We start from the raw sequence: 25,302 nt of genomic DNA on the forward strand, positions 1-25,302 counted from the left end.
GGGGAGTGGTTCCCACCACCTCTCGTCCCCTGGTGCCACCGAGCCCTGTCCCATGCACCAGTGTTGGAAGGGGGGGGGGAAACACGGCCCTGGGCAATTTTTCCAGCCTATAGCAGTGTGTAGGGACAGCGTTAGTCCCGGTGGTGCGCCCTGTCCCCATCACTGCTCTAGTGCATGGGTTTAATGGGGTGAGCATTGCTGAGCGCCCGGACCCGCGTTTTTAAGGTTGCAGCCTGTGTGTGCTTGTGCAATCACCCCCTGCACCTGCAGTGACACCGGGGCTGGCCTGGGTGCACGGCAAGGACAGGCACCCCATCACGGGGACACCGGGCTCTCCCCAAGCTCCCGGGTCCTGCTGGAGGAGCCGCGCAAACCTCGGCACAAAGGCACCCGGGGGGAGCAGGGGAGGAAGCCACGGGCTGCGGGACGCGAGGTGAGGCGCGGGGCCGGGGAAGCCGCCCGCCCTCTGTGCGCTGCCGGTTCCCCTAATTGATTCGTTATTGTTCCCAGTTTTGTTTTTTTTAATTGCGGGCGGCCCCTGGCCCCGCTGGGATTTTCCCACAGCCGCCGCCGCCTCGCAGGAGAAGCCGCAGGTGGGCTCACGCGTGGGCACGCGGGCGTGCAAGGCGCGCCAAGTGTGCGCGGGCGTGCAAAGTGCGTGCAAAGCACACGCAGCTGCGACACGTGCTGCTGTTTCCAGCAGCCCCAGCCACAAGGAGCGGGGGACCAGCAGCCCCCCCCCCCCCCAAACACACGCTCCGGGCACTCCGGTGGAAGGGCCGCACGGTGCCCAGCGTGCCCGTGGCCCACCCCGGGCGGCGGAAGGCCTCGGCGGGCGCGGGGCCGCCCCTTCCGGCAGCCATGGACGCCGAGGCGCTGGACGAGCTGGCGGGGCAGCTGCGGGGGGAGGCCCTGGGGGGGCGCGGGCTGCTGCAGCTGGCGGCGGCCACCGGCCTGGCCGCCTACGCCGTCTGGGCCGCCGTGCTCATGCCCGGCTTCCGCCGGGTGCCGCTGCGCCTGCAGGTACCCCCGGGGCCCCCCCTGCCCGGGACACCCCCGCTTCGCTTTGCTCCCCTCGCAGCACTGACCGAGCCCCCCCCCCCACCCCCCAGGTGCCCTACCTGCCGTCCAGCGCCCAGCAAGTGGCCAACGTGATGGCGCTGCTGCGGGGCCGCTCGGGGAAGACGGTGGACCTGGGATCGGGGGACGGCCGGCTCGTAAGGGGGGGGCCCAGCGAGGGGAAAGGGCAGGGAGGGGAGCACAAGGGCACCCCCGGCGCGGGGACCCCTGGGAGCCAGCGGCTGGGTGCTGGCAGCCCCCACCGGGGGTGGCCCTGGGGACGTCCAGCAGGGTGGGACAACCCGGGGGGAAACCCCGAGGTCCCAGCAGGAGCCTCAGCACCCATGGGTGCTGTGTCCTGCAGGGGGCTGCTGCTGGGGCCGGCTCCTGCCCCCGGGCTCCTCTCAGCCCTGACTCTCTCTCTGCAGGTGCTAGAGGCTCATAAGCAAGGGCTCAGGCCAGCCGTTGGCTACGAGCTCAACCCGTGGCTGCTGTGGCTCGCCCAGTACCGGGCTTGGAAGGCGGGGTGCCACGGGCAGGTCTCCTTCCTGAAGCAGGACCTGTGGAAGGTAACGGCCTGCCGGGGCTGAGCGCTGGCCGTAGGCAGAGCGAGAGCTCTGAGGACGGTCCTGGGGCGCTGCCGGCCCTGATGGACGCGCTGCTAGAGCTGACTGCAGGTACCCCCAGCCCAGTCGGGCAAAACCCGCCGGGGAATGTGATGTGGGGACACCGAGACGATGCTGAAGGCAGGTTTTGTGAAAGAGGCGCTGCTTTCACACCCGGTCCCGGCTGTACCAGCGCAGCCCGCTGTCCCACACGCTGCGTGGCATCTTTGCTTCCCCTGAGGTTCACGAGACTGCTTGCAAAATGCTTGGCCACTCAGTCAGCTCCCCCACGCTTCCCCTCTGAGAGCCTTTTGCTTCTTTCATTCCCCTTTTCCTTCTTTTTAAAGGCAAATCTTTCTGATTGCTACAACGTGACCGTGTTCCTGGCTCCCAGCGTGGTAAGTCCCTCTGCGCTGAGGTGCTGCTGTCTTGTCCTCAGCAGGCTTAGGAGGGAGATTTTAGAAAACAGAGAAAATCTGGAATATTGGCAAAGACTTTAAAAAAATAAAAAAGGCCAAAAGTAAGAGACCGGAGGTAAGGAAAATCACAGAGTCACTTAGGTTGGAATAAAATTTGCATTTGGTCCTGGCCCCAGCTATGCACGGGGCCAGTCTCAGCCCTGCGTTTTGGAAGGGCCTTCAGGTGCTGCTGCTTTTTGGGGCCCACCAGCCCTGCTGAGAAGCTCCCCCATGTCCCTCGGTGGCACTGCCCCGAGGAATTCATGTGGGACCAGGTCCCCAGGTTGGGCCGCTCCATCCAGGCGCATTTCCTCAGGCCCACGTTACCCCTGGGAGAGGGCGCAGCCCTGAAAGCAAGGCAGAGCTTTTGGTGTTTGGGGCTGCCCTCCTCACCGAAGCATTTCGCTGTGCCCCTCTGGGACAGCGCGTGTGGCACAGCCGGGGGCGAGGTGACGCTCTCCTAAGGCCACCCGGCCTCGGCTGTCTGTCTCTCCCCAGAAGCCTCCCCTAGCTGCCAAGCTCCTTGCAGAACTCCCCGACGAGGCGCGCGTGGTGGCCGGACGCTTCCCCTTCCCGTCGTGGACCCCGAGCAGCACCCTGGGGCAGGGGCTGGAGCAAGCCTGGGCCTATGACATGAAGGAGGTGCGGCGCGCGGCGCGGCGCAGTGCGGAGGGACGCCCGGTCTAACGGCGGCTCCTCGAGCCTGGCATCGCGGCTCCGCGGCGGCAGGGAGCCGAGGCACCGTCGGAGCCTCTCCGACCGGTGGCCTCAGCGCAGGAGAGCAGTGAGAGGGAGGGTGAGAGCGGTGCTTGGCCAGGCTTTTTTCCCCCCAAAAAAAAGGGGGAACTTGGTCCCTCTGTATCTTCCAGAGCAGTCAGCTTGGGGGAAGCAAGGGGGAGGGAAAATCAGATGTAGAATGATCACACGATTTAAGGGCTAAATCTCCAGTGCCTCTTTCTGTCCGATTGGTAATTTTAGATAATTTTTCAAAATAAACATTTGGACAGTTCTTCCCTCGAGACTTTTGCTGTGCCTTTGAGCCGCAGGGGGCTTCTTCTGCCTGGAGCCAGGGCAGCCTCAGGCTTTGCCCCGATGTCCCTTTGAAGATGGAACAGGACGGCCGTCGGTCCGGCTTGCCTCCCACTGAAGGATTTGGTTTGGCCCTGCTCACATTATGTAGCATTCTTTCTTCCACTCAAACACAGAGAAAAAAGGTTTTCTTCCCACCACGAAAGAGCAGCTCATCCCCTTTGTGTAACCTCTCAGAGGCCAAGTCCACCTTGAACCATCCCTGGCCTTCTCTTGCAAGCTCAGAAGGGAGAAAAGGCAGGAGCAGTTAGCCTTTAAAGCGAGTCTGACCTGGGATAGACACTATGGCAGCATTCTCAAGGGCAGGAGTGGGAACCTGTCCCTGCAGTCATGCGGCAAAACGCTGCCCAGGAGGCTGCCCCCGTGTCCCTAGTCGTGGTGTGCTCAGGGAACGGCAGAACTCTTCCTACAGCTGAGGGGTCAGGGGACAGACGCGGCGCAGTTGTCCTGTCCCATTTTAGCACCGTTAATTTGAGACTGAGAACACCCACGTGGTTCCCTGCGCTGCGCGTCCCAGCTCTTGGCCAGGGAAGGATACGTGCCTCAGCCAGCCTGCAGAACAGAAAGCCCCCTTCTTTTAAAATCTTTTTCTTTTTTTTTTTTTTTTTCCTACAATCGTGCTGCTTTGTGGAGCTGCGGGGAAGAGCTACAGTTCATGGCTGGGGGTCCTTCTGGATCCGGGCAGCAGGGGAGCATCGGCCGCCCCCGCGCTGAGCGTGTGGGGTTCCTTGCTGCCAGCGAGCGTCCTCAGCCGGAGGATCTCCTGCTTGTACCTGCAGCAGGGGAGCAGCAGCGTCACCCCCACCTGGTCAGGGCCCTGCGCGCAGCTCACGCACAGAGGTGGTCAGCTTAAACCGACACTTTTTGCCCTGTGTTTGTCGGGCGATGAAAACATGCCTTATCAGTTAATGATGCCGGCCAGCACAGGTGCTGAGCCACGCTGGGATCTGAGCAGCCACAGAGAGAAAAACCACGGCCTTTTCCCTGGGAAAAGCTGCTTGTCGCCTCTGCCAGGTAGCAGTACCAGCAACAAGCCCACGAGCCCGATCGAAGCTCCAGCCGAGACGACTTGCGCCTCGCATCGGGTGCAGAGCTGGAGCACGGCTCCGACAGATGCGCTCTGGTTGTTCTCGCCCTTCCCTGCCCCAGCAGCTGTTCCCCCTGCTGCAGGGCACGATAAGCCAGTGGGAAAGCGCAGCAGATCAGGGCTTGCTGGAAGGCTTTGGATTTTAGGAAACCCCTCTCTTCACCTCCTCCAAAGGATGAGCACTAAGGCTCACGGGCCAGATGCGCCCCCCCGGCACGCAGAGCGAGGCACGGAGCCAGCTGCCCGCACAGCTGGAGGAGCTGTGTGACACCGGCTGTGCCGGGCAGCGCTGTGGGAAGGCGGCAGCGAGGTCAGGCCCTGGCAGGGTGCTGGGCACCGCCGCGTCTCTGGCAATTAGCCGTGGAGGCAAACTTGGAGCAGGAAGCGGAGGGCACGTGAAGGGGGATCCCACTGTCTCACCTTGCAAGATGCTTCTCTACGTACTCCTGCAGCTCTGACACCTGTTCTTCTGCCACGATTGCCCGAGTCAGCAGCTGGCTTCTCTCCTTCTCCAAATCCTCCTGGAGGGGCAAGGAAAGCATGGAGAAAATGGGGAGTGCTGTGAGACGGGAGGGGAGTCACTCGGCCCCTCTCTGCCAGGAGGGACCGAACTCTCTGGCTCTGGCACAGTTGGCACGAAGCTGCAGAGGCAGGCAGGAGACCGACGTGCTCTGAGAAAGGAGCCTGGTGACAAGAGCCCAGCCTTCAGCAGGCTCAGCTACTCTTGGCCACTGGCTGTGCCGACCAGGTGAGCTCTCCTTGACCAGACCACAGGCACGAGGGCCTGGGCCACCCCACGACACACAATAACCCTCCCCTGCCAATCTAGTTTTCCCTCCCAAGAGCTCTACTCTGTTTCCAAAGCCCTTCCTCTACTGCCCCAGGTCTGGCAGTCTGCGCCAGCGATCCCCTTTCCCCCCAGCAGCCCCACTGCTGTGATCAGGGCTGGACAGCAAAGCCCACCTGTGCCAAGCCTGCTCACAGCGAGCATCTCCAGGCTGCTGGCTGCTGCAGGGCAATGCTGTGGGTGGAGAGAGCTCGGGGCCATCCCGTTCCTGAATGCAGTACAAATACCCTTGCACCCTGAGGGAACCAGGCTGCGAAGCTGATTCAGATTTAAACTAGACTTCTCATTTAAACCAGGTTGAAAACCTGTTTGTTATACAGATACCTAAATCCTTGTGCTGAAACAAGACGTGGAACAATACAGGCCAACAACCTGCAGCTATAAGGGCTGGTCTCTGCTTCTTTCAGGAGCTGTGAAAGCACAGCCTCAGCGCTCAGCATCACTTGGTCATGTGCTGGTCAAGGCCACAGCTGTGGCCAGAGAAGGACCCAGCTGGGGCAGCACCTCTTTGACACCTGAGCAAAGGCTGAGCTTATTTCAGGTGGGCTGCTCCGGCCCTTTACCTGGGTGCTGTGTGTGAACTCCCGGAGCTGCTTCCTGACCTCTGCCCAGCCCTCCTCATCTGGCTTCCTAGGAGAGAGAAGCAGATTTTGATCCTGCACGGACATTCAAAGCCAGCCCATCTGCAAGTTGCACAGCTCTGTTCGGAGGCTGGAAGCACTTCGTGTCCAGCAGAGCAGAAAGCACAGAGCGCCAAACCTTTTCTATCCCCGTGGCCCCAACTTCAGGGCACGCAGCGCTGTCCCTGTGCCCAGGCGTGAGAGTCACAGCCCCTCTGCCAACCTGGGTTTCCCGCTGTGATGGCTGGATTCGTTCCAAGCTCACATCAACACTCATACATCAGAGGACTCCAAGCAGAAAGAGTCATTAACCTGACACTGCAAGGCTGAACTTTATGGAAATGGAGAGCGGGGTATGATCAATGCCAAGCGCTGGCGCTTTTCATGTGTGCGAGCACAGACCCGCTCGCCCTGAGCGCTGGGTGCGATAGGTGAGCTGTCTGCGCAGCCCAGCCGTGGGAAAGTTCTTCCCATTCTGTCCCAGTCTGAACGAGCAAAATACAGGTCACATCTGATGCTCGGGGAATTTTGGTTGTATGAACTGAGGAATGCATTGTGCTCAGGCACGGCAGCCTGCAGACCGCAGACCGCTCCGCTGCGGCCGCGCGAGTTCCCTCTGGTGGCTGCAGTCACCCAGCCCGGGCACTTGGAAAATCGTGGCTGAGAGAAGTTTCGTGGGAGCAGAAGTTAAGAGAACAATAAACAGTGAAGCCACACATCTGATAAAGACAAGGAACACGACAATAGTTACAGTACTGTGGTTACAGCAGGCTTTGTGTCTCTGCTTAGAGCAGCAGGATAACAGCTCTGGTAAAAACCACCAACACACAGAATAAATGTTTTCAGCGTGTAGGGGCTCTTGGCAGCTATACAAACCTTCACAACAAGATACACCACTAAAAGGTTCTGGTACTTCTCTGTCCTGCTCCTGCACTGAGTCTGTCAAAATTAATGTATCTCTTCAAGGATTACTATTATTTGTCAGCATCAAAACCAGTGGCAGGCTCCGATAACTCTTCCCCAAGAGAGTTCTCTGGAACCCAGTGGCTCAGGCACTGACCAGCTCCTTGGCACTGGAATCCAGTTACTGCAGTACCTGGCATGTTTTCTAAGCTACCACATTTTAAAAGGCAGAAAAATCCCAGCCTGGATTTCTCTTACACTTTGTTCTCCCACTCCTTGGTTACAGCTGGTAGAATTTCAGCAGAAGAAGGGAGCAGGGGGAAGAGATTGATCAAAATGAGCAAATAAATGGCACGTCAGGAAACCAGGGTGGTGTCAGGGCAGGATCACCGAGTGTTCCTGCCCAGCTTCTGTGCTGGGAGGGAGGAGAAACAAGACTGTCCCAAGCTGGTGTAGTTTCACTGGCCTTTCTTGGGTTGTGATCCACCAACGCCCTCAGCCGTAAGCTTATCTTCAGCTTCTGAAGAGATCAGTGGGACTAAAAACACGATTAAATCAAACATGTGCTTAAGAGCTTTCTTGGATCGAGGCCCAAATGACCAACTCATTTCGCCACAGGAAATGCTGCACTGAGACGACAGCTGGCTTTTCTTCTCAGATGAGTTCCTATCAGCTCTCTTTCTCCCTATTTATTACTGTCTCCAAGTAATGCAGAAAAGACCCCTCAGTCCATACAGCAAGGAGAAATCAGCATTTTGAATATCCCAAGAAACAGACAGGACTTACTGCTCAGATGACAGCTGAAGGTCAGAGGTTTCTTTCATTTTTTTCTGAAGGCAAAGGAAGAACGGTACTTCTGTAAGCATTAGAGCATTGCAATCTCACCACAGTCCTCACCACTTTGAAGAAAGTGGCACAACTGTCCTAGCACTCTAACACTAAGAGTCCCGACAGGGAAGTGGGGTGGAGGATAGTCCTAAGGTTTAGGTCTCCCACCCCATTAGTGTTTAAATAAATGCATCTCGCACAAATCAAGAAAGATGTCGCTGCTCAGGCAGAACCAGTGAGAGGACGTGGAGCTCACTGGTGTGCTTCTGAGCGTGGTCTCCTGCTTGGACATCCCCGAGTGAGAACGTGAGCAAGCACTGGTCTGTGTCACAGAGACACAGCAAACCCTCAGGGAATGCACACGGAAATGGAGAGAGCTATCCTACTGCTCTGTCTGTTGCTGGTGAGACTCCCCCCCCCCAGTTTCACTGCTGCAGAAGGTCAGCAGCCCAGCCGCTACCTGCTGCAATTCGTGTAGCTGCAGCTCCAGTTTCGCTTTGTTCTCCCGCAGCCGGTTTAGCTCCTGGGTTGTGTTTGTCAGCAGCTCTGGGTCTGTGACGGCAAAGTGGAGCTCAGCGGGGCCGGAATCCATATCGCTGCTGCCCAAGGAGCGGATCTGCTCTCGCTGCATGCTGTAACAACATGCCAAGAGGTGTTAGACTCGGTAGCTTTGGTGAAGTAACAGCGCTGAGTGTTGATGCTGCTGGCAGTGCCATTGGCTTGGGACCTACTGGCTTCTGGCCACCGAGAGGCAGTCCACCTGGAAAGGGTAGGCGGGAGAGCCCAGCAGCACGTGCAATATTCCTGGGAGTGCTGAGGGCAGCTCATCCTATTTGTGGCCTTTAAGCCACAAATTTCTGCTGCTTCCCACAGCCCAAGCTGCTGAGACAGCCGTGGAGCAGAGCTGGGAACGCTGCAGGGAAGGGCTGGGAAGCAGGACATATTGGTGGTACCTCTCCATTTCCACACCATCCAAAGTGGATTCAGTCTCTCGCCCTAAATTTTGCACGGGAGGAACTTGTGCGCAGAGCAGCTCCAGCGCATGCAGAGCACCCTGGTGTGTAGCTGGAGGTACCTTGCTCCTGGCGTGTCAGGAGTACGGAGATAAGCGTGCACTCCAGGACCTCTGCTCCACTTTGGAGCCCCGTATGCCTCCCTTGCAGCAAGGGGGCTGGGTGCTGGCGCCATGGGGCACTTCCACTAGGTCCCTAGCAATGACCTGAAGAGGCAGAGGTAGCCCAGACCCTGTTTTAGCCCTGCCTGTACGCAATCAGCAGGTTCTCATGCTTCTTGACCAAGTTTTTCATGCGTTTCTTGTAGGCACGTGCTGCTCCAGCTAGCTGCTCCTCCCGAGACTTGTAGGAAGCTCTGATGTCCTTCAGCATGCTGTCCACAAAGTGCTTCATGTGAGCTGGGGCTTTGCTGGGCTCTGTCCGGTCACTGGATTTGCTGTCCATGTAATCCTTTAAACATACAGAGAAGGAAATGGAAGTGATCAAGTCTTTCCCTGAGGCGAGTAACCCATTTCCCACACTGAAGGTCCAGGAATATTTGTGATGACAGCACTCAGAATATGGCATATCTTCCATTTCCTGAGATCAGGAAAGACTAACTTCCATCACACCCCTTTCAAGGCAGAGAAGGCATACTGCTGTCAGTGACCCTGTATCACGGGTCCATCTAGGGGAACATGAGTGCATCAGGAGCACGTCTCTAGTCCTGTATTCTTTCTGCTGTGCCCTGCTCCCTCTGTTAGGAGATACCCTGTCAGAAATTAAGCTCATCTTCATAGTAAAAAATGCTTCTGCATTGTTAACCTCCTGGCACAGCAGTTCTTGCCAAAAACTGCTTACCTATGGGGGTAGAAACAGTTTTCTTCCCAGCCACTGATGGATGCAAGCAGGTACCCACGCCTGAACCTGCCTGAAAATCCGGCTTTGTGCTGAGTCCTCACCGTGCTCTGTGGGCCCTACTCTACATCAGAGGCGCTTGCTTGTTCCCAGAGCAGGTCTGCAGGTCCCAGGCGTTACACAGGTCTGTGCCGACCGCAGAGGCTGGCAAAGCTTCCCCTGAGGACAGCAGCAGGGGCACCGTGGAGGCAGCAAACCGAAGCGGCAACAAAGCCTGCAGTGGCACAGCTGGGCCTGCCGAGGGAAGTTGTCAGGGCAATGGGGACTAGGAGCCAACTGGAAGGCAGCCATAGTAAATAAGAGGATCTTTCCATCCAAGTAATCTGACCAAGGAAGATCGTCCCAGCAGAAACTCAGTTCACGTGGTCACACGGGAAATCTGGGCTAGGAGAGAGACCAATTCCTGCTGCAAGCACAGCTCCCCAAGCCCCAGCGCCCCTCTGCCCAGCAGCCCAGCAAGGAGGGGACGGAGCAGACACATTCCAGAAGCAGGCGGGCAGCACGGAGAGCCCTCCGCAGGCCGGGGTCTGGGGGTACCCACCGCCAAGTCCTTGACGTGCTGCGCGAGCCGGGAGCGGTACTGCTCGTTGAGCTCCTTCACACGCAGCTGCAGCCGGGAGTTCTCCGCCTCCACCTCTTGCAGCTGGCTCCGGGAGGTGAGCAGCACCTAGGCACAGCCAGCGTTCACACTGCTGCTCTCAGCCTCCAGCCAAACGAGGGGCACTAAAATGCTCGATAAGGAACGGGGACTTCAGTTTCCCTATAGCAGAGAGGTTGGGAAGGGCCTGGGTTTTTCATGCAGGAGCTTACCAGAAATATTTAGTCTATGTTCCTCTGCTACCTTTTATCATTTGCAATCCCCTGCAAGTGGTTTCTCCAGCTCTTTTGAAACATCAGTGAACAAAACTCCTCCCACCCCAAGCAAGCAGCACATCCCACCACGTGCATTGCACGCCCTGTGCAGGGAGGAGCTCCCTCTCCCCGGAGAGGGAGAGATGCCGGAGCACCTCGGTACCAGCCATCCGCCCCACCGCCAGCTCCGGGTTACTCTCATTGCACCTCGCGTCTCAGCCACGGGAGGGGAAGGGAGGGAGCCTGCCCTTACTGCTGACTGCTCCGCCAGTTTGCGCTGGGTGTCCCGAATTGCTCGCTTCGCCTCCTGCAGCTCCTTCCCCACGGCGATCCTGTGCACACAGGAAGAAGGCATGTTTATTTCAAATCCCCAAACGTCTTCTGCAGGCCCGATACCTCCAGCTTTGAGAAGGAAATCACTACTAATGACAGAAATCTCTAAGCAGCTGCTTACACATTGAGCAGCTCTGCCACACATTGACCGCGGATTTTCAAGGCCAGTTGTGTACCCAAACAGACTTTCAAGGAGACATCTAACACTCTTAAGATCCTCAAAAACATCAGCTTTTACTTCCAGACCTTGCTTATAACAGTCATTTGCCACCCCGTACCCCACCAAAGGGAGGCTGCCTGTTCGCCAAGATCACATCCAGCTGCAATGAGACCCAAAAATGCCCAGCTGGACAAGAGAAGGATGCGTGTGCCTCAAACACTCACACTTGCTCTTCCAGCTTCTGCTGCTGCGAATCGTAGGTTTTCTTCAGATTTTCAATCTCCACTTTTATGTGATCCTGGTTTCCAAGCAACTGAGGGACAAGTGAACAGGAAGATGAGATCGAGGGTTGACATAAAGAGAAGGATTCTTCAAGAGGGAGAAGGTGAGGAGAGCCTCCAGCTAGCCCAAATCCAGCTGATATGGGAAACATAGGGGAAAGGACAGGTTTAGTGACCAGTGCTCTGCAGCACGCCAGAAATGACGTTTGATCCGGTGACAGGGCACGTGGAGGGGCACACGTGTCACTCCTCCAAGTGAGATTCTCACTCCGAGAGTCAGATTCTCAACAGGAGCTGGTGGCGGAGCCCAAGCTGGTATCACACAGGCTGCAGATGGAAACAAGGCAGGAAATATCTCTTGTGCTCTCATTTTTGGGTGCTTATCACCCTCATCTATTTCAAGTATCAGCAAGAAGAAAATAACCAAGCGTCCCCTGCACTTGTTGATTTTAAACTCCTGCCTCTGCTCTTCAGTGGGCACTGACTGAGGGAACCACATGTTGCCCTGCACAAGGCAGGAGTTATTCTGATCTCAACTGCATGGCTTAAAGAAAAGAAAATAAACCAAGGCACTAACTCATCCACAAAACTCAAGTTAGTACCAGGAGGTGCCAGGCACACTCCAAATAAATTCCCCCCTGTGCTTCCCCAAGGGCCCCACAGCAGACCCCCCACACACTCACATTTTTTTCCAGGTTTTGCTGCTTGTGTTCAGAGGCAAGTGCATCTTCTGGCTGATTTGAAGAAGAGACAGAAGAAGGTACCTTTAGATCCCTGTTCTCCAAGGAGCTCAGACTGGGGACAGGGCAGAGAGGTCCTTACCTTCACCTTCCGAGCAGAGACACGGCGCACCACTGCTCGCACTCTTCCCGGCTCAGCAGCGGGCTCATCGGCTGTGGCGTGGGAGAGGTGGTGGTAGCTCCCTGTGCCGGGAAGGGTGCTCTTGGCATTGGCCAGGTTGAGCAGCTCTAGGCTGAGCTCTTCATTCTTCAAGACCTGCCAGGTCAAGCAAGAAGGAAAGAGCGTCTGAGATCCTGCCTCTCCAGCTCCGTGCGCTGTTTATTCAGCACATACCCACTGCTCCTGGTGTGTACACAAAGCAGGCACTCACATCCCCTCCTGAAAGCAAGTTTTATTTTTAGTTCCCTCTCATATGTCCAAGGATATCAGTGATTTTCTGATTCTCACGGAGAGGCAGGGCGAGCATCATCGCCAGGCGCCAGGCACGGCACGCAGCGTTATTCACACGCAACCTCGGTCCCCCTGCCCGTCTCGCTCTCACGCTCACGTTCAGGTAGGGATCGCGGTGCCAGCGCACCCTGAGGCCAGCCCAGCCCTGGGCACAGCTCTGCCGTCCTGACCTACAGCTCCCTCCTTACCCCGGCTCTGTACTCCCCGCACAGCTTCCCAACACGTTAGGCATGTCTTTCCCCAGACAATGCCTCTGAACAGCGCTGGACTACATAATGTAAGGGAGAATGGCCAAATATCCATCCATCTCGGCTGACGCCACCCAGCTAATTCCAGTTTTGTCTGAATGCATACCTCCAGAAGCAGCCAGCCCACAGCACCGTGTAGGCAGCGAGATTCAAAGCAGCGCTGGTGCGAAGTGACACATTTCCAAAAGATAAAGAGGATCTGAATGAGAAAGGCTCTGTTACAGGTGATCTGGAAGGAACACTGGGGGAATTCATGTCTCACGGGAGGGTTTCTATGTAGATAACAAAGCTTTGATGGAGTTTATGACTGGGGACAAGCTTGAGTAATTGTTACCATGGCAGTGAATCGGGAGGATGGGAGGCAGAGGTCATCTGAGTCATCCGTGTAGAGAATAGCTTATCAAAAGATAGCACAGGGTGGGCTGAGGGAGAGAGGAGAGGAGAAAAGAGGCTGACAAAGAGGTGAGATATACAGCTGTGAAAACTGACAGCTAGGCAGAGACAGGCTGCTTGTTCCCCAACCGAAACCGATCCATCTGCAGCTGTCAGTGCCGACAATTTGATCAGAGGGGGTCACACAAGCGCAGAAGTACCAGCTTTATTTTATTTTATTTTTTTTTTTTGGCCAGCAGAAGAAAGAGGCAGCCCCAGGTTTGCGATGGGTTTCTCTGCCTCCCATGTGCTCCGAGTCCTGGCCCCGCTCCAGGGAAAACCCCGGCATGGGACCGGTCCGGGGCCGCCCGGGTTCCCCGCGCCGGCCTCGCTTTGTAGCAGCGCTGCGGGCCGTGCGAGCCCCCCGAACAAAAGAGCAGGAGGAAACGGAGAGCTGAGGAAAGGTCAGGGTCTTGAAAAGGAAGAATTTACAGCCCGTTAGAAAACAGGCACAAAGTGTCGGGCTGGCATCTTCTGCAAGGCACTTCCCCAGGGACGGGAGAGGCCGGCGCGGCTGCTCTGGGACAGACCCAGGGCGATTTGTGAATCAAGGCGTACAATGGGGGCTGTAACAATTCAGAGACTCTAACTGTTCCCTACAAGGGACCGTGAATGAGCCCGCAGAGCTGCTTCTGCGCCAAGCAGCCATGACAACATATTGGCAAGGTCACAAGTAGCACTTGTAATTGGGAATGTGTAAAAGGTTCATTGTCTCCCGCGAAGAGCTCCGGGGAAGGGGAGGGGGCAGAACCGCAGGCTGCTTTTGCCATTTCCTTTGGGAAAGTCCGCACTGGGAAAATAATGAGCAAGAGGCCCATGCCGCGACAAGCCCCCAGGCTGCCAAGTTGGAGTCTCTTTCGCTTCAGGCAGGGATATTCAGCAGTCAGAGCCAAGACACCGGGGTAAAGTCCTCACCCTACCAATTACACCCGAGGATTTCACCCTTGGCTTCTGATCCCTGCTCCACCACTCCAGGATGCTATCCGAGCATGTAACTTACTCCACGTGCCTCGCTTTTCTCTGAAACGTTCCAGGATCCACACGAAAACAGCGTGTTATTACCGCTAACCCCTTAAAACCGTCATCCTGAGATGTCAGCAGCCTGAAAATCCAGTTTTCGACTAACACACTGCACCCCCTTGGGGACGAGAAGCAACAGAGATCGCCGAACGCTGAGCTACTCCTCCGTGAGCTCTGTGTCGGCAGCGTGCCGGCAGGCAGCGGCACGCGCTCTGCCTCGTGCTCCCGGGACAGCAAGGGCTGGAGGGTGGGTTCGCACCCCGCGAGCAGCCGAGCCTGCCTCCTCGTGAGCAGTTTCTCAGCTTATGACAAACGATAGCGCCTGCGCGTGCCCTGCGCCCATCCCAGCTGCAAGGTGCAACAGATGAGTTGAAACTGGCTTTTCACTTCCCAGCTGGAGCCGGCTGGGAGCCGTACCCCCCCTCACTGCCACATCCGTGCTAACGGGTAACTTCACAAGTCCCTAACTCATTGATTGGCAACCGGATGGTCGTGACCTCGTATACTCCTCTACCTGAGCTCTACTTGATGCTCACCATACAGAGAAACCGGACAGACACGGACAAATGCACTTGGTGGGGCTTTGCCAGTTGTGGGGTGACATTTCATGTCAATCCTGTATAAACTAGCATGCCCCACATCCTCCCATCACAGGGCCAGCACGGTAAACTAGGTCACTTGGCTGAACCAGCTGAAATATCTGCCGAGGAGGGAGGCAGGAGTGTGTCAGTCAGCCGATCCAATTCAAAGAGAAGGAGAAGTGGGAGGGGGAGAGGGAGGGAAGTGGGGAAGGCCTATTACAGTAGCTATTCTTGCCAAAGGAATGCACAATTCTGGGATCTAAAAGACTTGAGTTAATCATCACTAATTTAATAGTCACCAGGAAATTCACTATATTTTAAGGGACAATCAGAAACTTGATTATATTTACTGTTTTTATAGACTTGTCAACTTCAAAAACTTCTAGGCCCCTTCCCGCCACCAAGTGAGATGAGACGGACTACAAATCCATTCCTATGCAGCATGTGCAAGCCATGCAGAAAAAAAGGGAAACAAAGCATGCTGGCAGTCCAGAGAGACCTGAAACATGCACCCAGACCAGACCTGCAACGACCTCCTCTTCGCATGGCTAGGGATGGGAATGTGGGGTAACGGGAAAACGGGAAGACTCCGATAACAGGAGCGCAGTCGCACAGGGCAGCATGGGCACAGCGCTGCTCCTGGCTTGGTAAGCAACCCAAAGACAACCTTAGATTGGGAAGTTGCGGGGTGGAGTAGAGAACACCAAAGCTGGCTCACCTCCCGGTCGAGCTCTTTGCCCAGGGCCAGGTAATTGCTCTTCAGAATGATGTACTCGTCCGCCAGCTCCTTACGGCTGGTCTCCAGCGTGCGCAGCTGGTCCCGCAAGGCGTCCCGCTCCCCGGTGACTTTCTCACTGCGGAGCTCCAGCTCCAGCACACGGTTCTCCAGGGACAAGATCTGCAGAGGGGGGCAGCAGAATTAGACCAGCGGCTATAATAGGGCATTTATTTGGCCAAACAGGCTCTAGCATGAAGGGAGATGAGTTTCACAAGAATTTCTCAAGTATCTGGGGCAATGGGGGTAATTCACTACTCTAGCTAAAGAAAAGTGAGTATGCCAAACAAGAAAAGATCCTGGATAAAGCTATCTGGCAGAACTGAAACCTTTTGCATACCATATTTTTCAGTTCAAAGTTCTCTGTCTCATACTGCTCCTTCATTTTGTTTGTCTCAATCTGGAGATCAATGAGGTCTTTGGAAATCTAGGAGAGAGAAACGACGTTATAAAAAGGTCATGGACTGACTCTGAGGCCAGCACAGTATCTCAACAGGTTGCAACAGGGAGTTAGAGCCCAGGGGTACTGAAAGGACCCACAGTTGCACCTTTTACCTGAGCACTAGCAGAACAGCAGAAGAGGAACACTGCTGAGAGCCGGGATCAGCTCCCGACACTGCGGCTTTTTGCCACTGAAGCATCCTGTCCCACAGACACACCAAATAAAAAGGCAAAGACACAACCCTCAAAGAGGAAAAGCTAAGGAGAATCAACCCTGAGGTCTTGGCCTCTTTCAGAAGGAAGAGGTGTGGGAAGCCAGTGAGACCATAGTCAATCCGAGCTTATTCCAGCCTAAACACCTCCAGGGAGCAAACGGAAGAGCCTGGGTTTTGGAAACACAAATACCTCTGGAAAGAGGCCCCAACATTTCCCACCAGATTTTTCACTGCAGATCTATAGGGCTCATACAGCTTCACGGCTCAGTTCTCTCCAGCTCCCCAAGTATCTGTTTTACCTTCAGTTTTTCCTCTTCACTGAAGACCATTCTGGCTGACAAATCTGTTTTGGAGCCAGCCAGCGTCCCCATCCTCTCCTGCAGGTCTCCAAGCCCCATGTACAGCCTCTCATTCCTATCCTGCAGCTGCACCTAGAGACACAAAACAGCTCCAACAGCCAGTGCCAGAGAGCAGAGCTCTTCTCTTCTGTCACCGTGCTGATGGAAGGAAAGAGCACAGCATATTCAGCAAGGAAATGCAGCTTCTCAGAGCTTTAACAGATCGCAGATGGGATTTTCAGCTGCCATTTTCCTCCTGCGATTAGGATTTCATTTGCAGAGCACTGGTTCAGTGACCCAGGAAGGGGCTGCAGACCTTCATACTTACGTTTTTGTTAGTGAGATGTTGCACTTGCCCTGTCAGAGCATTTACACTCTCCTTCTCTGCAACGCTTCCAAAATCCATGTGCATGAGACTCAGTGCTCGCAGGCTAGGTTCTTTGCACAGTACCAGGCAAGCAGAGACTGAAGAGCAAAGGCAGGGCCTAAGGATCTCTGCGGCAGCGACTTTCCCCTCTAGGTACAGCACAAGCGATGTTGCTATCAACTTTGGTTGCTAGAGGGTGCAGCTTCCACCTCGATCTGAGGTGGAGCCAAGTATTGCAGCCAGCCCTGAGGCTGTTAGAGCAGAAGAAATGACACGGGTCAGGAGGTATCCGTGTTCCTAAGACAGCACAGATAAGATACTCAAGTGAGAAGCTTAGCAGACACCACCAGCGAGGTAATGCTGCCAGTGAGGAGGTGCTGCACCGTTTGTATTCGTTCCAAACCCAAAGCCACTCTGCAGGGATGGCTTCCGTCTCTACCACAGGGATCTTTACAGGATTTCAGATCTGGATCTCAGTTTCACAACTCAGGCCTTTAATTCAGCCATCTGTCCCGAGACTGTCCTGTAGCATCTAGCATCAGCTTGCTTCCCTGCATTTTTTTTTTATCTCTACAGTACTTGTATCTCTTGTGTCATCTAGGAAGGACAGCACACAATTATGAAAGGCCGACGAGCTGCCCAAAGGGGATCAGGATCTTTCAGCTCTGACCGAGCTACAGCTGGTGACAGGGAAGACCTTCCCAAATCTATCAGTTAGCATACGAGACGCTATGTGGAAAAATGTAAATTTTAAAGCAAAACACACCCGGAAAGAAACTGCTACAAAAGCTAGCTGTGTGCTGAGAATGACAGCCCAGGACACAGGAAGAAGCTCCCTAAATCGAGCAGTGCTAGCAGCTCCCCGAGGAGGAGCTGCTTCCCTTACAGCCGCAGCTGAACTTTGACTTGCTGCAGACTCAGAGGAATTTGCAGCAGCCCATTTGTCAATGTTCGCTCATGGTTAGAGGCGCGCTGAACCCTGATGGGCTCAGACAGGGCTAAACCTGGACTGTGCCGGTCTGCACTGCATCGCCGAATCCAACTGGAAACCTTCCAGACACGACTGGGATATCTCCCAAGGGTTCACCAAGCTACAAGTGCTTGAACAGAGCCCCTGACACACAAGTGAGGGTTACAGAGAGTTTAAGGCACAGCGGTAATGCTGGAAAAACTTGGGGAATGGCAGTCACGGGGTAAAACAAATGCTGTTTTTTCATCTAATTTCAGGCTTATTATCTCTATTTCTGTAGAGCAGGCGAGTTTAGGTAAGAATTTGTCTCTTAAGAAAAGCGTTGCTGATGCAACGTTCATAAAGACCATAGCTCTGAATAACTTGTTAGTAGCTAAGCTAAATTTATGGCCGAGGGAGAGGGCCCATCCTGATACAAGCACCATGCCAAGCATCGTTCACCAGCTCCTCACCACTGGCATCTGGTCCCGGCTGCTTTCGAAGATCCTCTAGCACCTCAAAGTGGATTTCATAAACGGCCACGGGTGTGTGACCCAGCGGCAGAGCTCTTTGGGGGCTTAGGGGAAGGAGAAGCTAACGAAACATGCAGCTAACATCTTATTTTTCTGCAAAAGAACATAATAGCCCCGAAGTAATTTTATTAAGGTAATGAAAGCGCTGATGAGAATTCACAGTCTCTTCACACCCACTGCTGAGCAGAAAGCCAAATTCACACACGCCCACAGCGCCAGAGCGCTCGGAAGCAGGCAGCGGGTGCTCGGGCACGCCGGGGAGAGGAGCGGAGCCGCGCTGCCCCGGCACAGGCAGGCTCCTGCCGCTCCCAGCCCCGCGTGGCCGGAGCCTATGCTGGCGCAGGGACACGCAGCAGGCTGGCTCCCGAGGGGGGCCTGCTCCACCTGCCAGCCTTCGCTTTGCTCGTCAGGGCACTGTAATGCTAATTAACACACACGGTGTTATTTATGGAACTATGCCGCCTGGCAGGCCCAGCTCGGAGCAAACCCACCTCAGTGCCAGGTGCTGCGCCCGCACCAGACACAGCAGTGACTGTTTTTTCCCTGGTCTGGAAATACGAAGGACAAACGCTGTCCTGGCTCACGGCACCACCAGCAGAGTGGGCAGGAACGAGTGGCTCCACTCTGTCATTGCAACCCAAAGCCTCTACCCAGCGAAAACCAACCGACAAACAAACAATGACAACAAACCCACGAGACCCAGACGTGCTTTATTAACCCACACAGGGCAGAAGTGGTAACTCTGCGCTGAGTCTTCCCTTCGCTCCAGAGTCCGAGGCAGGCGGATGAGGTGGTGGCTGCGTCACCAGCAAGCCTGCACCCGCATGTGGCTCTAAAACAGCTCAAGAGGGAACTGGGCCAGGACTCGGACACCACACCCCTGGTGCCCACAGTGCCCTCCCCACCCCCGCCGGCCCTGGCAGCACGGGGTGCGCCGGGAGGGCACCGGGCACCGGGCACCGGGCTCGGGGCCTCCCGCCGGGCCGGGCCTGGCCAGGCCGCGCCGCCGCGCCCCGTCTCCATGGCAACGGGCGCGGGCACTTCCGGGTGGAGGCGGCGGCGTTGTTGCGCCCCCTGGCGGCCGGAGGCTGCGCGGCGCCTCCGCGCGGGGCGGCGGTGCCGGCGGGGGCTGCCGCCGGCCCCCGGGGACGTCCCGGTGCCACGGGCCGGGCCTCGCCGCCACGGAGCCCCGGGGCCGTCCCCTGCTCCCCCGGGTGGTGGGGACAGGGCGGGGACAATGCGTGCAGCGGGTGCCGGCCGTGGCCACGCTCACCCCTGGGGACCGGGAGGCAGGAGCGCGATGGGTGGCGCGAGGGTCGCGCTGCCCCTCCTGTGCCACCCGCGTGGCTGCCACCGCCAGGACCTTCCAGCTCCACCAGTGCCACCAGTATGGGCCTGCACGCCCCAGGCCGCAGCGTCCCACCGCGGGCTGGGACCCTCGAGCTGAACCGGCTCCGGCGGGCGGGGAAGGGGGCTGGGTGGGCAACGGTTCCCGAGAGCTGAAATAGGTCCGAAACGGCTTTTTCTGATGATTTCGCTGCTCTCCCTAATACCCTTACAGCCTTCTCCATGGCAACCAGGGCGGACGGCGCAGACTTTGGTCCTGGCCGAGCACACCGAGGGCCGCGGTGCCGGCAGGAGGAGGCCGCGGCAGCGGGGAGCCGCGGCGAAGTCCCCGCGGTGGCACCGCTCCGGTCCCGGGGGCTCGAGCATCCCGGGACGCGTTCGGAGATGACGGCTTGAGGGCAGCGTGGGAAAGGGGCTGCTTATTTCCCCATCGCTGTTTGTTTGCTGTTTTCCTAGCGAGAGGCTTTCTGTGCGCAGCGTTACCCGCCCTGCGGCTGCGGGTCGTTCGCTTTTAAAATTGACCCGTGGGTTTTGTGGGTTTTGGCCGGCCGGGCCGTGCTGGTTCAGCTTTTTGTGGCTCCCCCATTGATTACGCCTTGTGTCAATATGTGCTTAGCGCCTGGTGGTGGATGCGCTGGTCTCCATCGCCCGCTTCTCTCTTTGGATCTATAATTTCCCAGAATAGAAGATTAAAATAGAGGGGGAGGAGAGCGCTGCTTCGGGCCAAAAAGAAACTGGAAAAACATTTCTTATTTAGCCGGGCTGCAAAGTTCGATCACGTTGAGCAAAGAACCGCCGGCATCCCTCGCTCACCCTGACACTTGTTCCCATGGGCACACTCCCCGGTTTTCCACCGTTTAAAACCTCTGCCAAAATTAAAGAACGAAGACCTGAGAAGTCCCCTGCGAGTCAGGGGAGGACAGGCTGTGCTTTGTGGGGACGAAGAGGTGGCAGCAGGGACAGACCCCCCGCCAGCCCGGCTGCGCAGCATCGCTGTCCCCGCATCGTCCCTGTCCTCGCCCCTGGGGACTGGCGCGAGGCGAGCTGAAGGAGCTGGAGGGCGAGCGGTGGCTTTTCCACGGGTTCGTCAGGCGGTTGATACCAGGGAGCCAACGGGGCTCCTCCAGCTTGGGCACCAGCGACCGTTTTTTTTTTTTTTTTTCCAGGAAATTGGTAAAGAATTCTTCAGAAGCCACAGTGGACGCAGGCAGGTGGGGAAAATGACCTGGGATACAGGACGGGGTCAGAGCTTCCCCATGGATTTGGGGAGCTGCCAGGCGGCTCCAGCAGGGGAGCGCTGGCACCAGCGCCCACGGGGACCTCGCGGGCTCGGGGCTGGCTGGGCTTCCCGCTGCCAGCCCTCGGCTCTCCGCACGGACACGCAGAGCTGGGGAGTTTGGGCGTCACGGGGGTGCAAACCAGGACCCCGAGGGGGAGAAAAGCTCACGTTGGAGCATCTTCCATTCCCTCCAGCACTATGGGGAAGGGACATTGATGGGAAAGCCCCCAGCATGAAAACCCCTACACGAAGGAAGGAGCGAGCCCTTCTGCCGGCCTCTGCACGCGCTGCACCACACCGCAGTGCCCGGGCTGTGGGGACAGCCCATGCTGACTGCCCTTTGTGCCCCCAGCACGGCCACTTTGTGCCACCGGGACACGGGTCTGACGCCGTGCTCACCCCACCAGCATCCTCAGCGGAGCACCAGGGAAGGGCCGGTGCCACCACGTGGGGACCCTGCAAGAGCCTGGGGCGCAGCCGCGGCGACCCCACGAGGTGCCCTCGTCCGTCTGTCTCTCCTCGCTGCCCACCCAAACCCCATCTCCGGCAGGAGCATCGTCCCCCAAGACCAGCTCCCGGCACTTCACCTCTACTCCTGGGCTCGGCGCTCCCGCAGACGTCTCCGTGTGCCCCCGCAGCTGGGACAAACGCCGCCACGGAGCGGGGGGAGAAGCCCTGCTCCCGTCCCTGCTCCCGCCGGCCGTGGCCGAGCCCAGCAGCGGCAGGGTTAAGGCCAGCGGCGGGCGCTGGACGGGCGTCAAGGTGGTTGCTCCATCCCTGCGCGGGGCCGGGAGCGCGCACGGAGCCGCCCGCCACCATGAGCGCAGGCAGAGGTAAGGCACAGAGAGCCGGGCAGGGCGAGGGGGCGCGGGGGGAGAGGCCAAACCCTGCCGGGACTTTGCCGTGTGGCTGCCGTTAACTTTTTTTTTCCCCGCTTTCTGCTGCTAAAGAGTCAGACGGGGAGCTCCTGTGCCTTCTTGGGCACGGTGAAGCAGAGCCCTCGGTTCCCCGCTCTGTTAATTTGGGGAGGAAGGAGGAGAGGGGACGAGGAGCGCTGTTGCTGGCCTTTCCGGGGGAAGGAAGAGGTCACTGCTGTGACAGAGGGACAGAGACCCAGGAGGGCACAGGGGGACCCGGGACGCAGCAGTGCGCACGCATGGGCTGGGACGAGCCAGCCCCTGGGCAGGGGGACACCAGTGGCCGCTGTCCCCTGTGGGACACCGGTGGCAGCAGGCATCCCTGCCCCGTGGTGCTGGTAGGTGACGTGTGCCACACCACGGTGGCACGGCCGTTTGCCCCGCGGTGACCCAGGCGCTCAGGTCCCCCAGCCCTGCGTCGTCCCCTCCGGCAGCCATCGCCCTGCACGCGGGGGTCGCCACCCCGTGCTCGCCCCGCTCACGGTCTCCCTTTCCTCCGTGCCCCGCAGCGGGCAGGGCCCCGCTCCTGCTGCCCCTGGCCCTGCTGTTGGCCGCCGCGTCCCAGCCCCACGATGGGGACGTCCCCAAGGAGCCCGCGGAGCCCCTGCGCTGCCCCAGCCCCTGCGCCTGCAGCTTCGACGACTACAGCGAGGAGCTCAACGTCTTCTGCAGCGGCCGCAACCTGACGCAGCTCCCCGAGGACGTCCCCGCCAACGCCAAAGCCCTCTGGCTGGACGGCAACAACTTCACCCAGCTGCCGGCCGCGGCCTTCAGGAACCTCTCGGGGCTGGACTTCCTGGACCTGCAGAGCAGCCAGCTGGCCGCCGTGGAGCAGCACGCCTTCCACGGCCTGCGCAGCCTCTACCACCTCCACCTCGAGCGCAACCGCCTCAAGCACCTGGCGCCCCACACCTTCCTGCACACCCAGAACCTCGTGTCCCTCAGCCTCAACAACAACTTCTTCAGCAAGGTGGAGGAAGGGCTGTTTGCCGGGCTCTCCAACCTGTGGTACCTGAACCTGGGCTGGAACTCGCTGGTTGTCCTGCCCGACAAGGTCTTCCACGACCTGCCCAACCTGAGGGAGCTGATCCTGGCGGGGAACAAGCTCCCCTACCTCCAGCACCAGCTCTTCTGCAGCCTTACGGAGCTGAAGGAGCTGGACCTGAGCGGGAACGCGCTCAAGGGCATCAAAATCAACATCTTCGTCAAGCTGCAGAAGCTGCAGAAGCTTTACCTGAACCACAACCAGATCAACGCCATCGCACCCCGCGCGTTCATGGGCATGAAGTCCCTCCGGTGGCTGGATCTGTCCCACAACCGCCTCGTCTCGCTCTTTGAGGACACGTTTCTGGGCCTCCTGAGCCTGCACGTCCTACGCTTGTCCACCAACTCCATCAGCAGCCTGAGGCCCAGGACTTTCAAAGACCTCCAGTTCCTGGAGGAGCTGCAGCTGGGGCACAACAGGATCCGGAGCCTGGCAGAAAGGACCTTCGAGGGGCTGGGCCAGCTGGAGGTGCTCAGCCTCAACAACAACCAGCTGCAGGACATCAGGGTTGGGGCGTTCCTCGGGCTGTACAACGTGGCGGTGATGCACTTGTCTGCCAACTGCATCAAGGCCCTCCCCGACTTCGTCTTCAAGGGGGTCACCAAGCTGCACAGCCTCCACCTGGAGCACAGCTGCCTCGGCAGGATCAGGGCCAGCACCTTCTCCGGCCTCTCCAGCCTGCGGCGGCTCTTCCTGCAGCACAACGCCGTCTCCGTCATCGAGGACCGGAGCTTCAGCGAACTGCACGAGCTCCTGGAGCTCGACCTGAAGCACAACAGGCTGAGCCACCTCTCGTCGCAGCTCTTTGTGGGTCTGAGCAACCTGGAGTACCTCTTCCTCTCCTCCAACCAGCTCCTGGACATCTCCCAGGACGCCTTCAGCCCGCTCCAGAGACTTTTCTGGCTCGACCTCTCCCATAACCAGCTGGAGACGCTGGACGACGCCGTCATCTCCCCCCTGGCCAACCTGCGGTACCTCAGCCTGAGTAACAACTCCCTGGAGACCTTCTCGGTGGGCTTCCTCTGCCCTTCCTTCGCCCTGGAGCAGCTGTGGCTGGGGGGGAACAACTGGCATTGCAACTGCTCGCTGAAGGGGCTGCGGGACTTCTCCCTGCGGCACCCCGCGGTGGTCCCGCGCTTCGTGCAGTCCGTGGCCGAGGGGGACGACTCCCACGTCCCCGTCTACACCTACAACAACCTCACCTGCCGCCACCCCCCCAGCCTCACAGGCCTGGACCTCCGCGACACCAGTGAGGACAGCTTTGCTCACTGCTGACACGCGCCTGTCACCGCCCCGTCCCCGCCGTGCCAGGCTCACCGGGGCAGTGCCAGGAGCGACGGCTCCGCCGCTGCCCGCGGTCAGCCCGGCCTCATCCGTGTGTCCTGGATGGGGACCTGGGGAAGGCGAGGGGGGGGGGACAGGCACCGGCTCCACGAACCAAAGTCTTTGAGTCTGGCGGTATTTAAAGACCGGCACCCATCACCAGGACAGAGCGAAGCATGTTCCTGATACAAAGCGGGAGGTCGGGTGGCTTCGCCCTGTCCCCACCGGTGGGCAGCACCCAGCCTCTCCGAGCCCCCACACCCCACCCAGGGCCCCCAGCATCTCCCCCTCCAGCCCCATCCACCAGCAGGACCCTGGGCGCCAGAAAAGCAGCACTAGAACCCAGCACACGGGGTCACTTACGCCCCGGGTATGTTTAAGGGAAAAACAGAAATCCCAAATTCCCCGTTGAGCTCTCCTGTCGGCTTGGGGAAGGGGGCGGAGGGCTCGCTTTAAGAGCCCCTTGCCACGGCCGATGCAGGCAGGGTACAGAAAGCCACACACACGTCACTTACCCGATAAATCGCAAGCAGACAAATAAACCTTTGGAGCTATCGCAACCCGTCTTGTAAGTATGTTTTTTCGAAAGCACGTGCCGCACCCAGCCCGGGCTTCTTATCAGAGCCCCTCGGGGCTCGCATGCAGCCCAGCTCAGCCTGGGAGCGCGGGTGCTGCAGGCTCCCCACGTCCCCGGAGACCAGAGGGGCCTGCAGCGAGCTTTCTGCAAGATGAGCGGCCGTGAAGGAAGGACCGGGACCGGGCTCAGTGGCCCAGAATCCCTGACTGCGTGCACAGCCAGCAGCCCCGGCCCCGATCCCTTCCACGCAGCGTTATTGCGGAGCAGGATTCGCACTGCGGGCTCTTCCCGTGCTGGGAGGATCGCTGCCACCAGCTCCCCGCACGCAGAGCGGCTCCGACTGAAGGCAGCGTGCGCAGAGGTGGCCACAGCAAGGACACGGTGGGTTTAGTGCAGGATGGGACAGGGGCACACGGGTGCCGTGGGCCGGGAGAGGTGTCCGGCCGAGGGAACAGCCCCGCTCTCCAAATCATGGATCAGCGAGCAAAGGTCAGGCAAGGTTTCCAGGAAAGCTGCAAGTGGGGAAGCCTAACCAGGTGCGAGTCCTAAGGGTGGGTGCAGCACCAGCAGGGACAGATGCTCGGGAGACAGCACGGCCAGAGCAGTGAGCCAGGAGCCACCAGGAGCGGGAGGAGCCCCACCTGTGCCAGGGGTGTAGAGAACGGCTGTGGCAAGGATGCTGCAGAGGGCTG

At 58.2% G+C, this 25,302-nt stretch overlaps 3 protein-coding genes across 6 annotated transcripts; 2 read left to right on the forward strand and 1 right to left on the reverse strand.

The window, feature by feature from the left end:
• Positions 1–826: 826 nt before the first annotated feature.
• On the forward strand, positions 827–3,141 carry ANTKMT (adenine nucleotide translocase lysine methyltransferase). Of its 2 annotated transcripts, XM_083799797.1 has the most exons (5): positions 829–1,023; positions 1,113–1,217; positions 1,488–1,628; positions 2,012–2,062; positions 2,621–3,141. In XM_083799797.1, the coding sequence occupies exons 1-5, from the start codon at positions 862–864 to the stop codon at positions 2,807–2,809; spliced, it is 648 nt and encodes a 215-aa protein (XP_083655923.1). In that variant the 5' UTR covers positions 829–861; the 3' UTR covers positions 2,810–3,141. The 2 variants fall into 2 exon arrangements, with proteins under 2 accessions (XP_083655924.1, XP_083655923.1); XM_083799798.1 differs by lacking the exon at positions 1,113–1,217 and having other exon boundaries at positions 827–1,023.
• Positions 2,722–19,141, reverse strand: CCDC78 (coiled-coil domain containing 78). 2 transcript variants are annotated; one of them, XM_083799790.1, is made up of 16 exons: positions 16,602–19,140; positions 16,235–16,366; positions 15,620–15,706; positions 15,223–15,402; positions 12,578–12,670; positions 11,855–12,028; positions 11,716–11,766; positions 10,976–11,064; positions 10,512–10,590; positions 9,948–10,073; positions 8,757–8,959; positions 7,957–8,128; positions 7,455–7,498; positions 5,709–5,775; positions 4,719–4,819; positions 2,722–3,984 (listed from the first exon to the last, which is right to left on the reverse strand). In XM_083799790.1, the coding sequence occupies exons 1-16, from the start codon at positions 16,683–16,685 to the stop codon at positions 3,858–3,860; spliced, it is 1,809 nt and encodes a 602-aa protein (XP_083655916.1). In that variant the 5' UTR covers positions 16,686–19,140; the 3' UTR covers positions 2,722–3,857. The 2 variants fall into 2 exon arrangements, with proteins under 2 accessions (XP_083655916.1, XP_083655917.1); XM_083799791.1 differs by lacking the exon at positions 12,578–12,670 and having other exon boundaries at positions 16,602–19,141.
• Positions 12,903–24,593, forward strand: IGFALS (insulin like growth factor binding protein acid labile subunit). 2 transcript variants are annotated; one of them, XM_083799789.1, is made up of 3 exons: positions 12,903–15,151; positions 20,636–21,581; positions 22,175–24,593. In XM_083799789.1, the coding sequence occupies exons 2-3, from the start codon at positions 20,690–20,692 to the stop codon at positions 23,983–23,985; spliced, it is 2,703 nt and encodes a 900-aa protein (XP_083655915.1). In that variant the 5' UTR covers positions 12,903–15,151; positions 20,636–20,689; the 3' UTR covers positions 23,986–24,593. The 2 variants fall into 2 exon arrangements, with proteins under 2 accessions (XP_083655915.1, XP_083655914.1); XM_083799788.1 differs by lacking the exon at positions 12,903–15,151 and adding an exon at positions 19,245–20,551.
• Positions 24,594–25,302: the final 709 nt, after the last annotated feature.

Source organism: Anser anser (genome assembly GCF_964211835.1).
Source record: "Anser anser genome assembly, chromosome: 15".
Lineage (NCBI taxonomy): Eukaryota > Metazoa > Chordata > Aves > Anseriformes > Anatidae > Anser > Anser anser.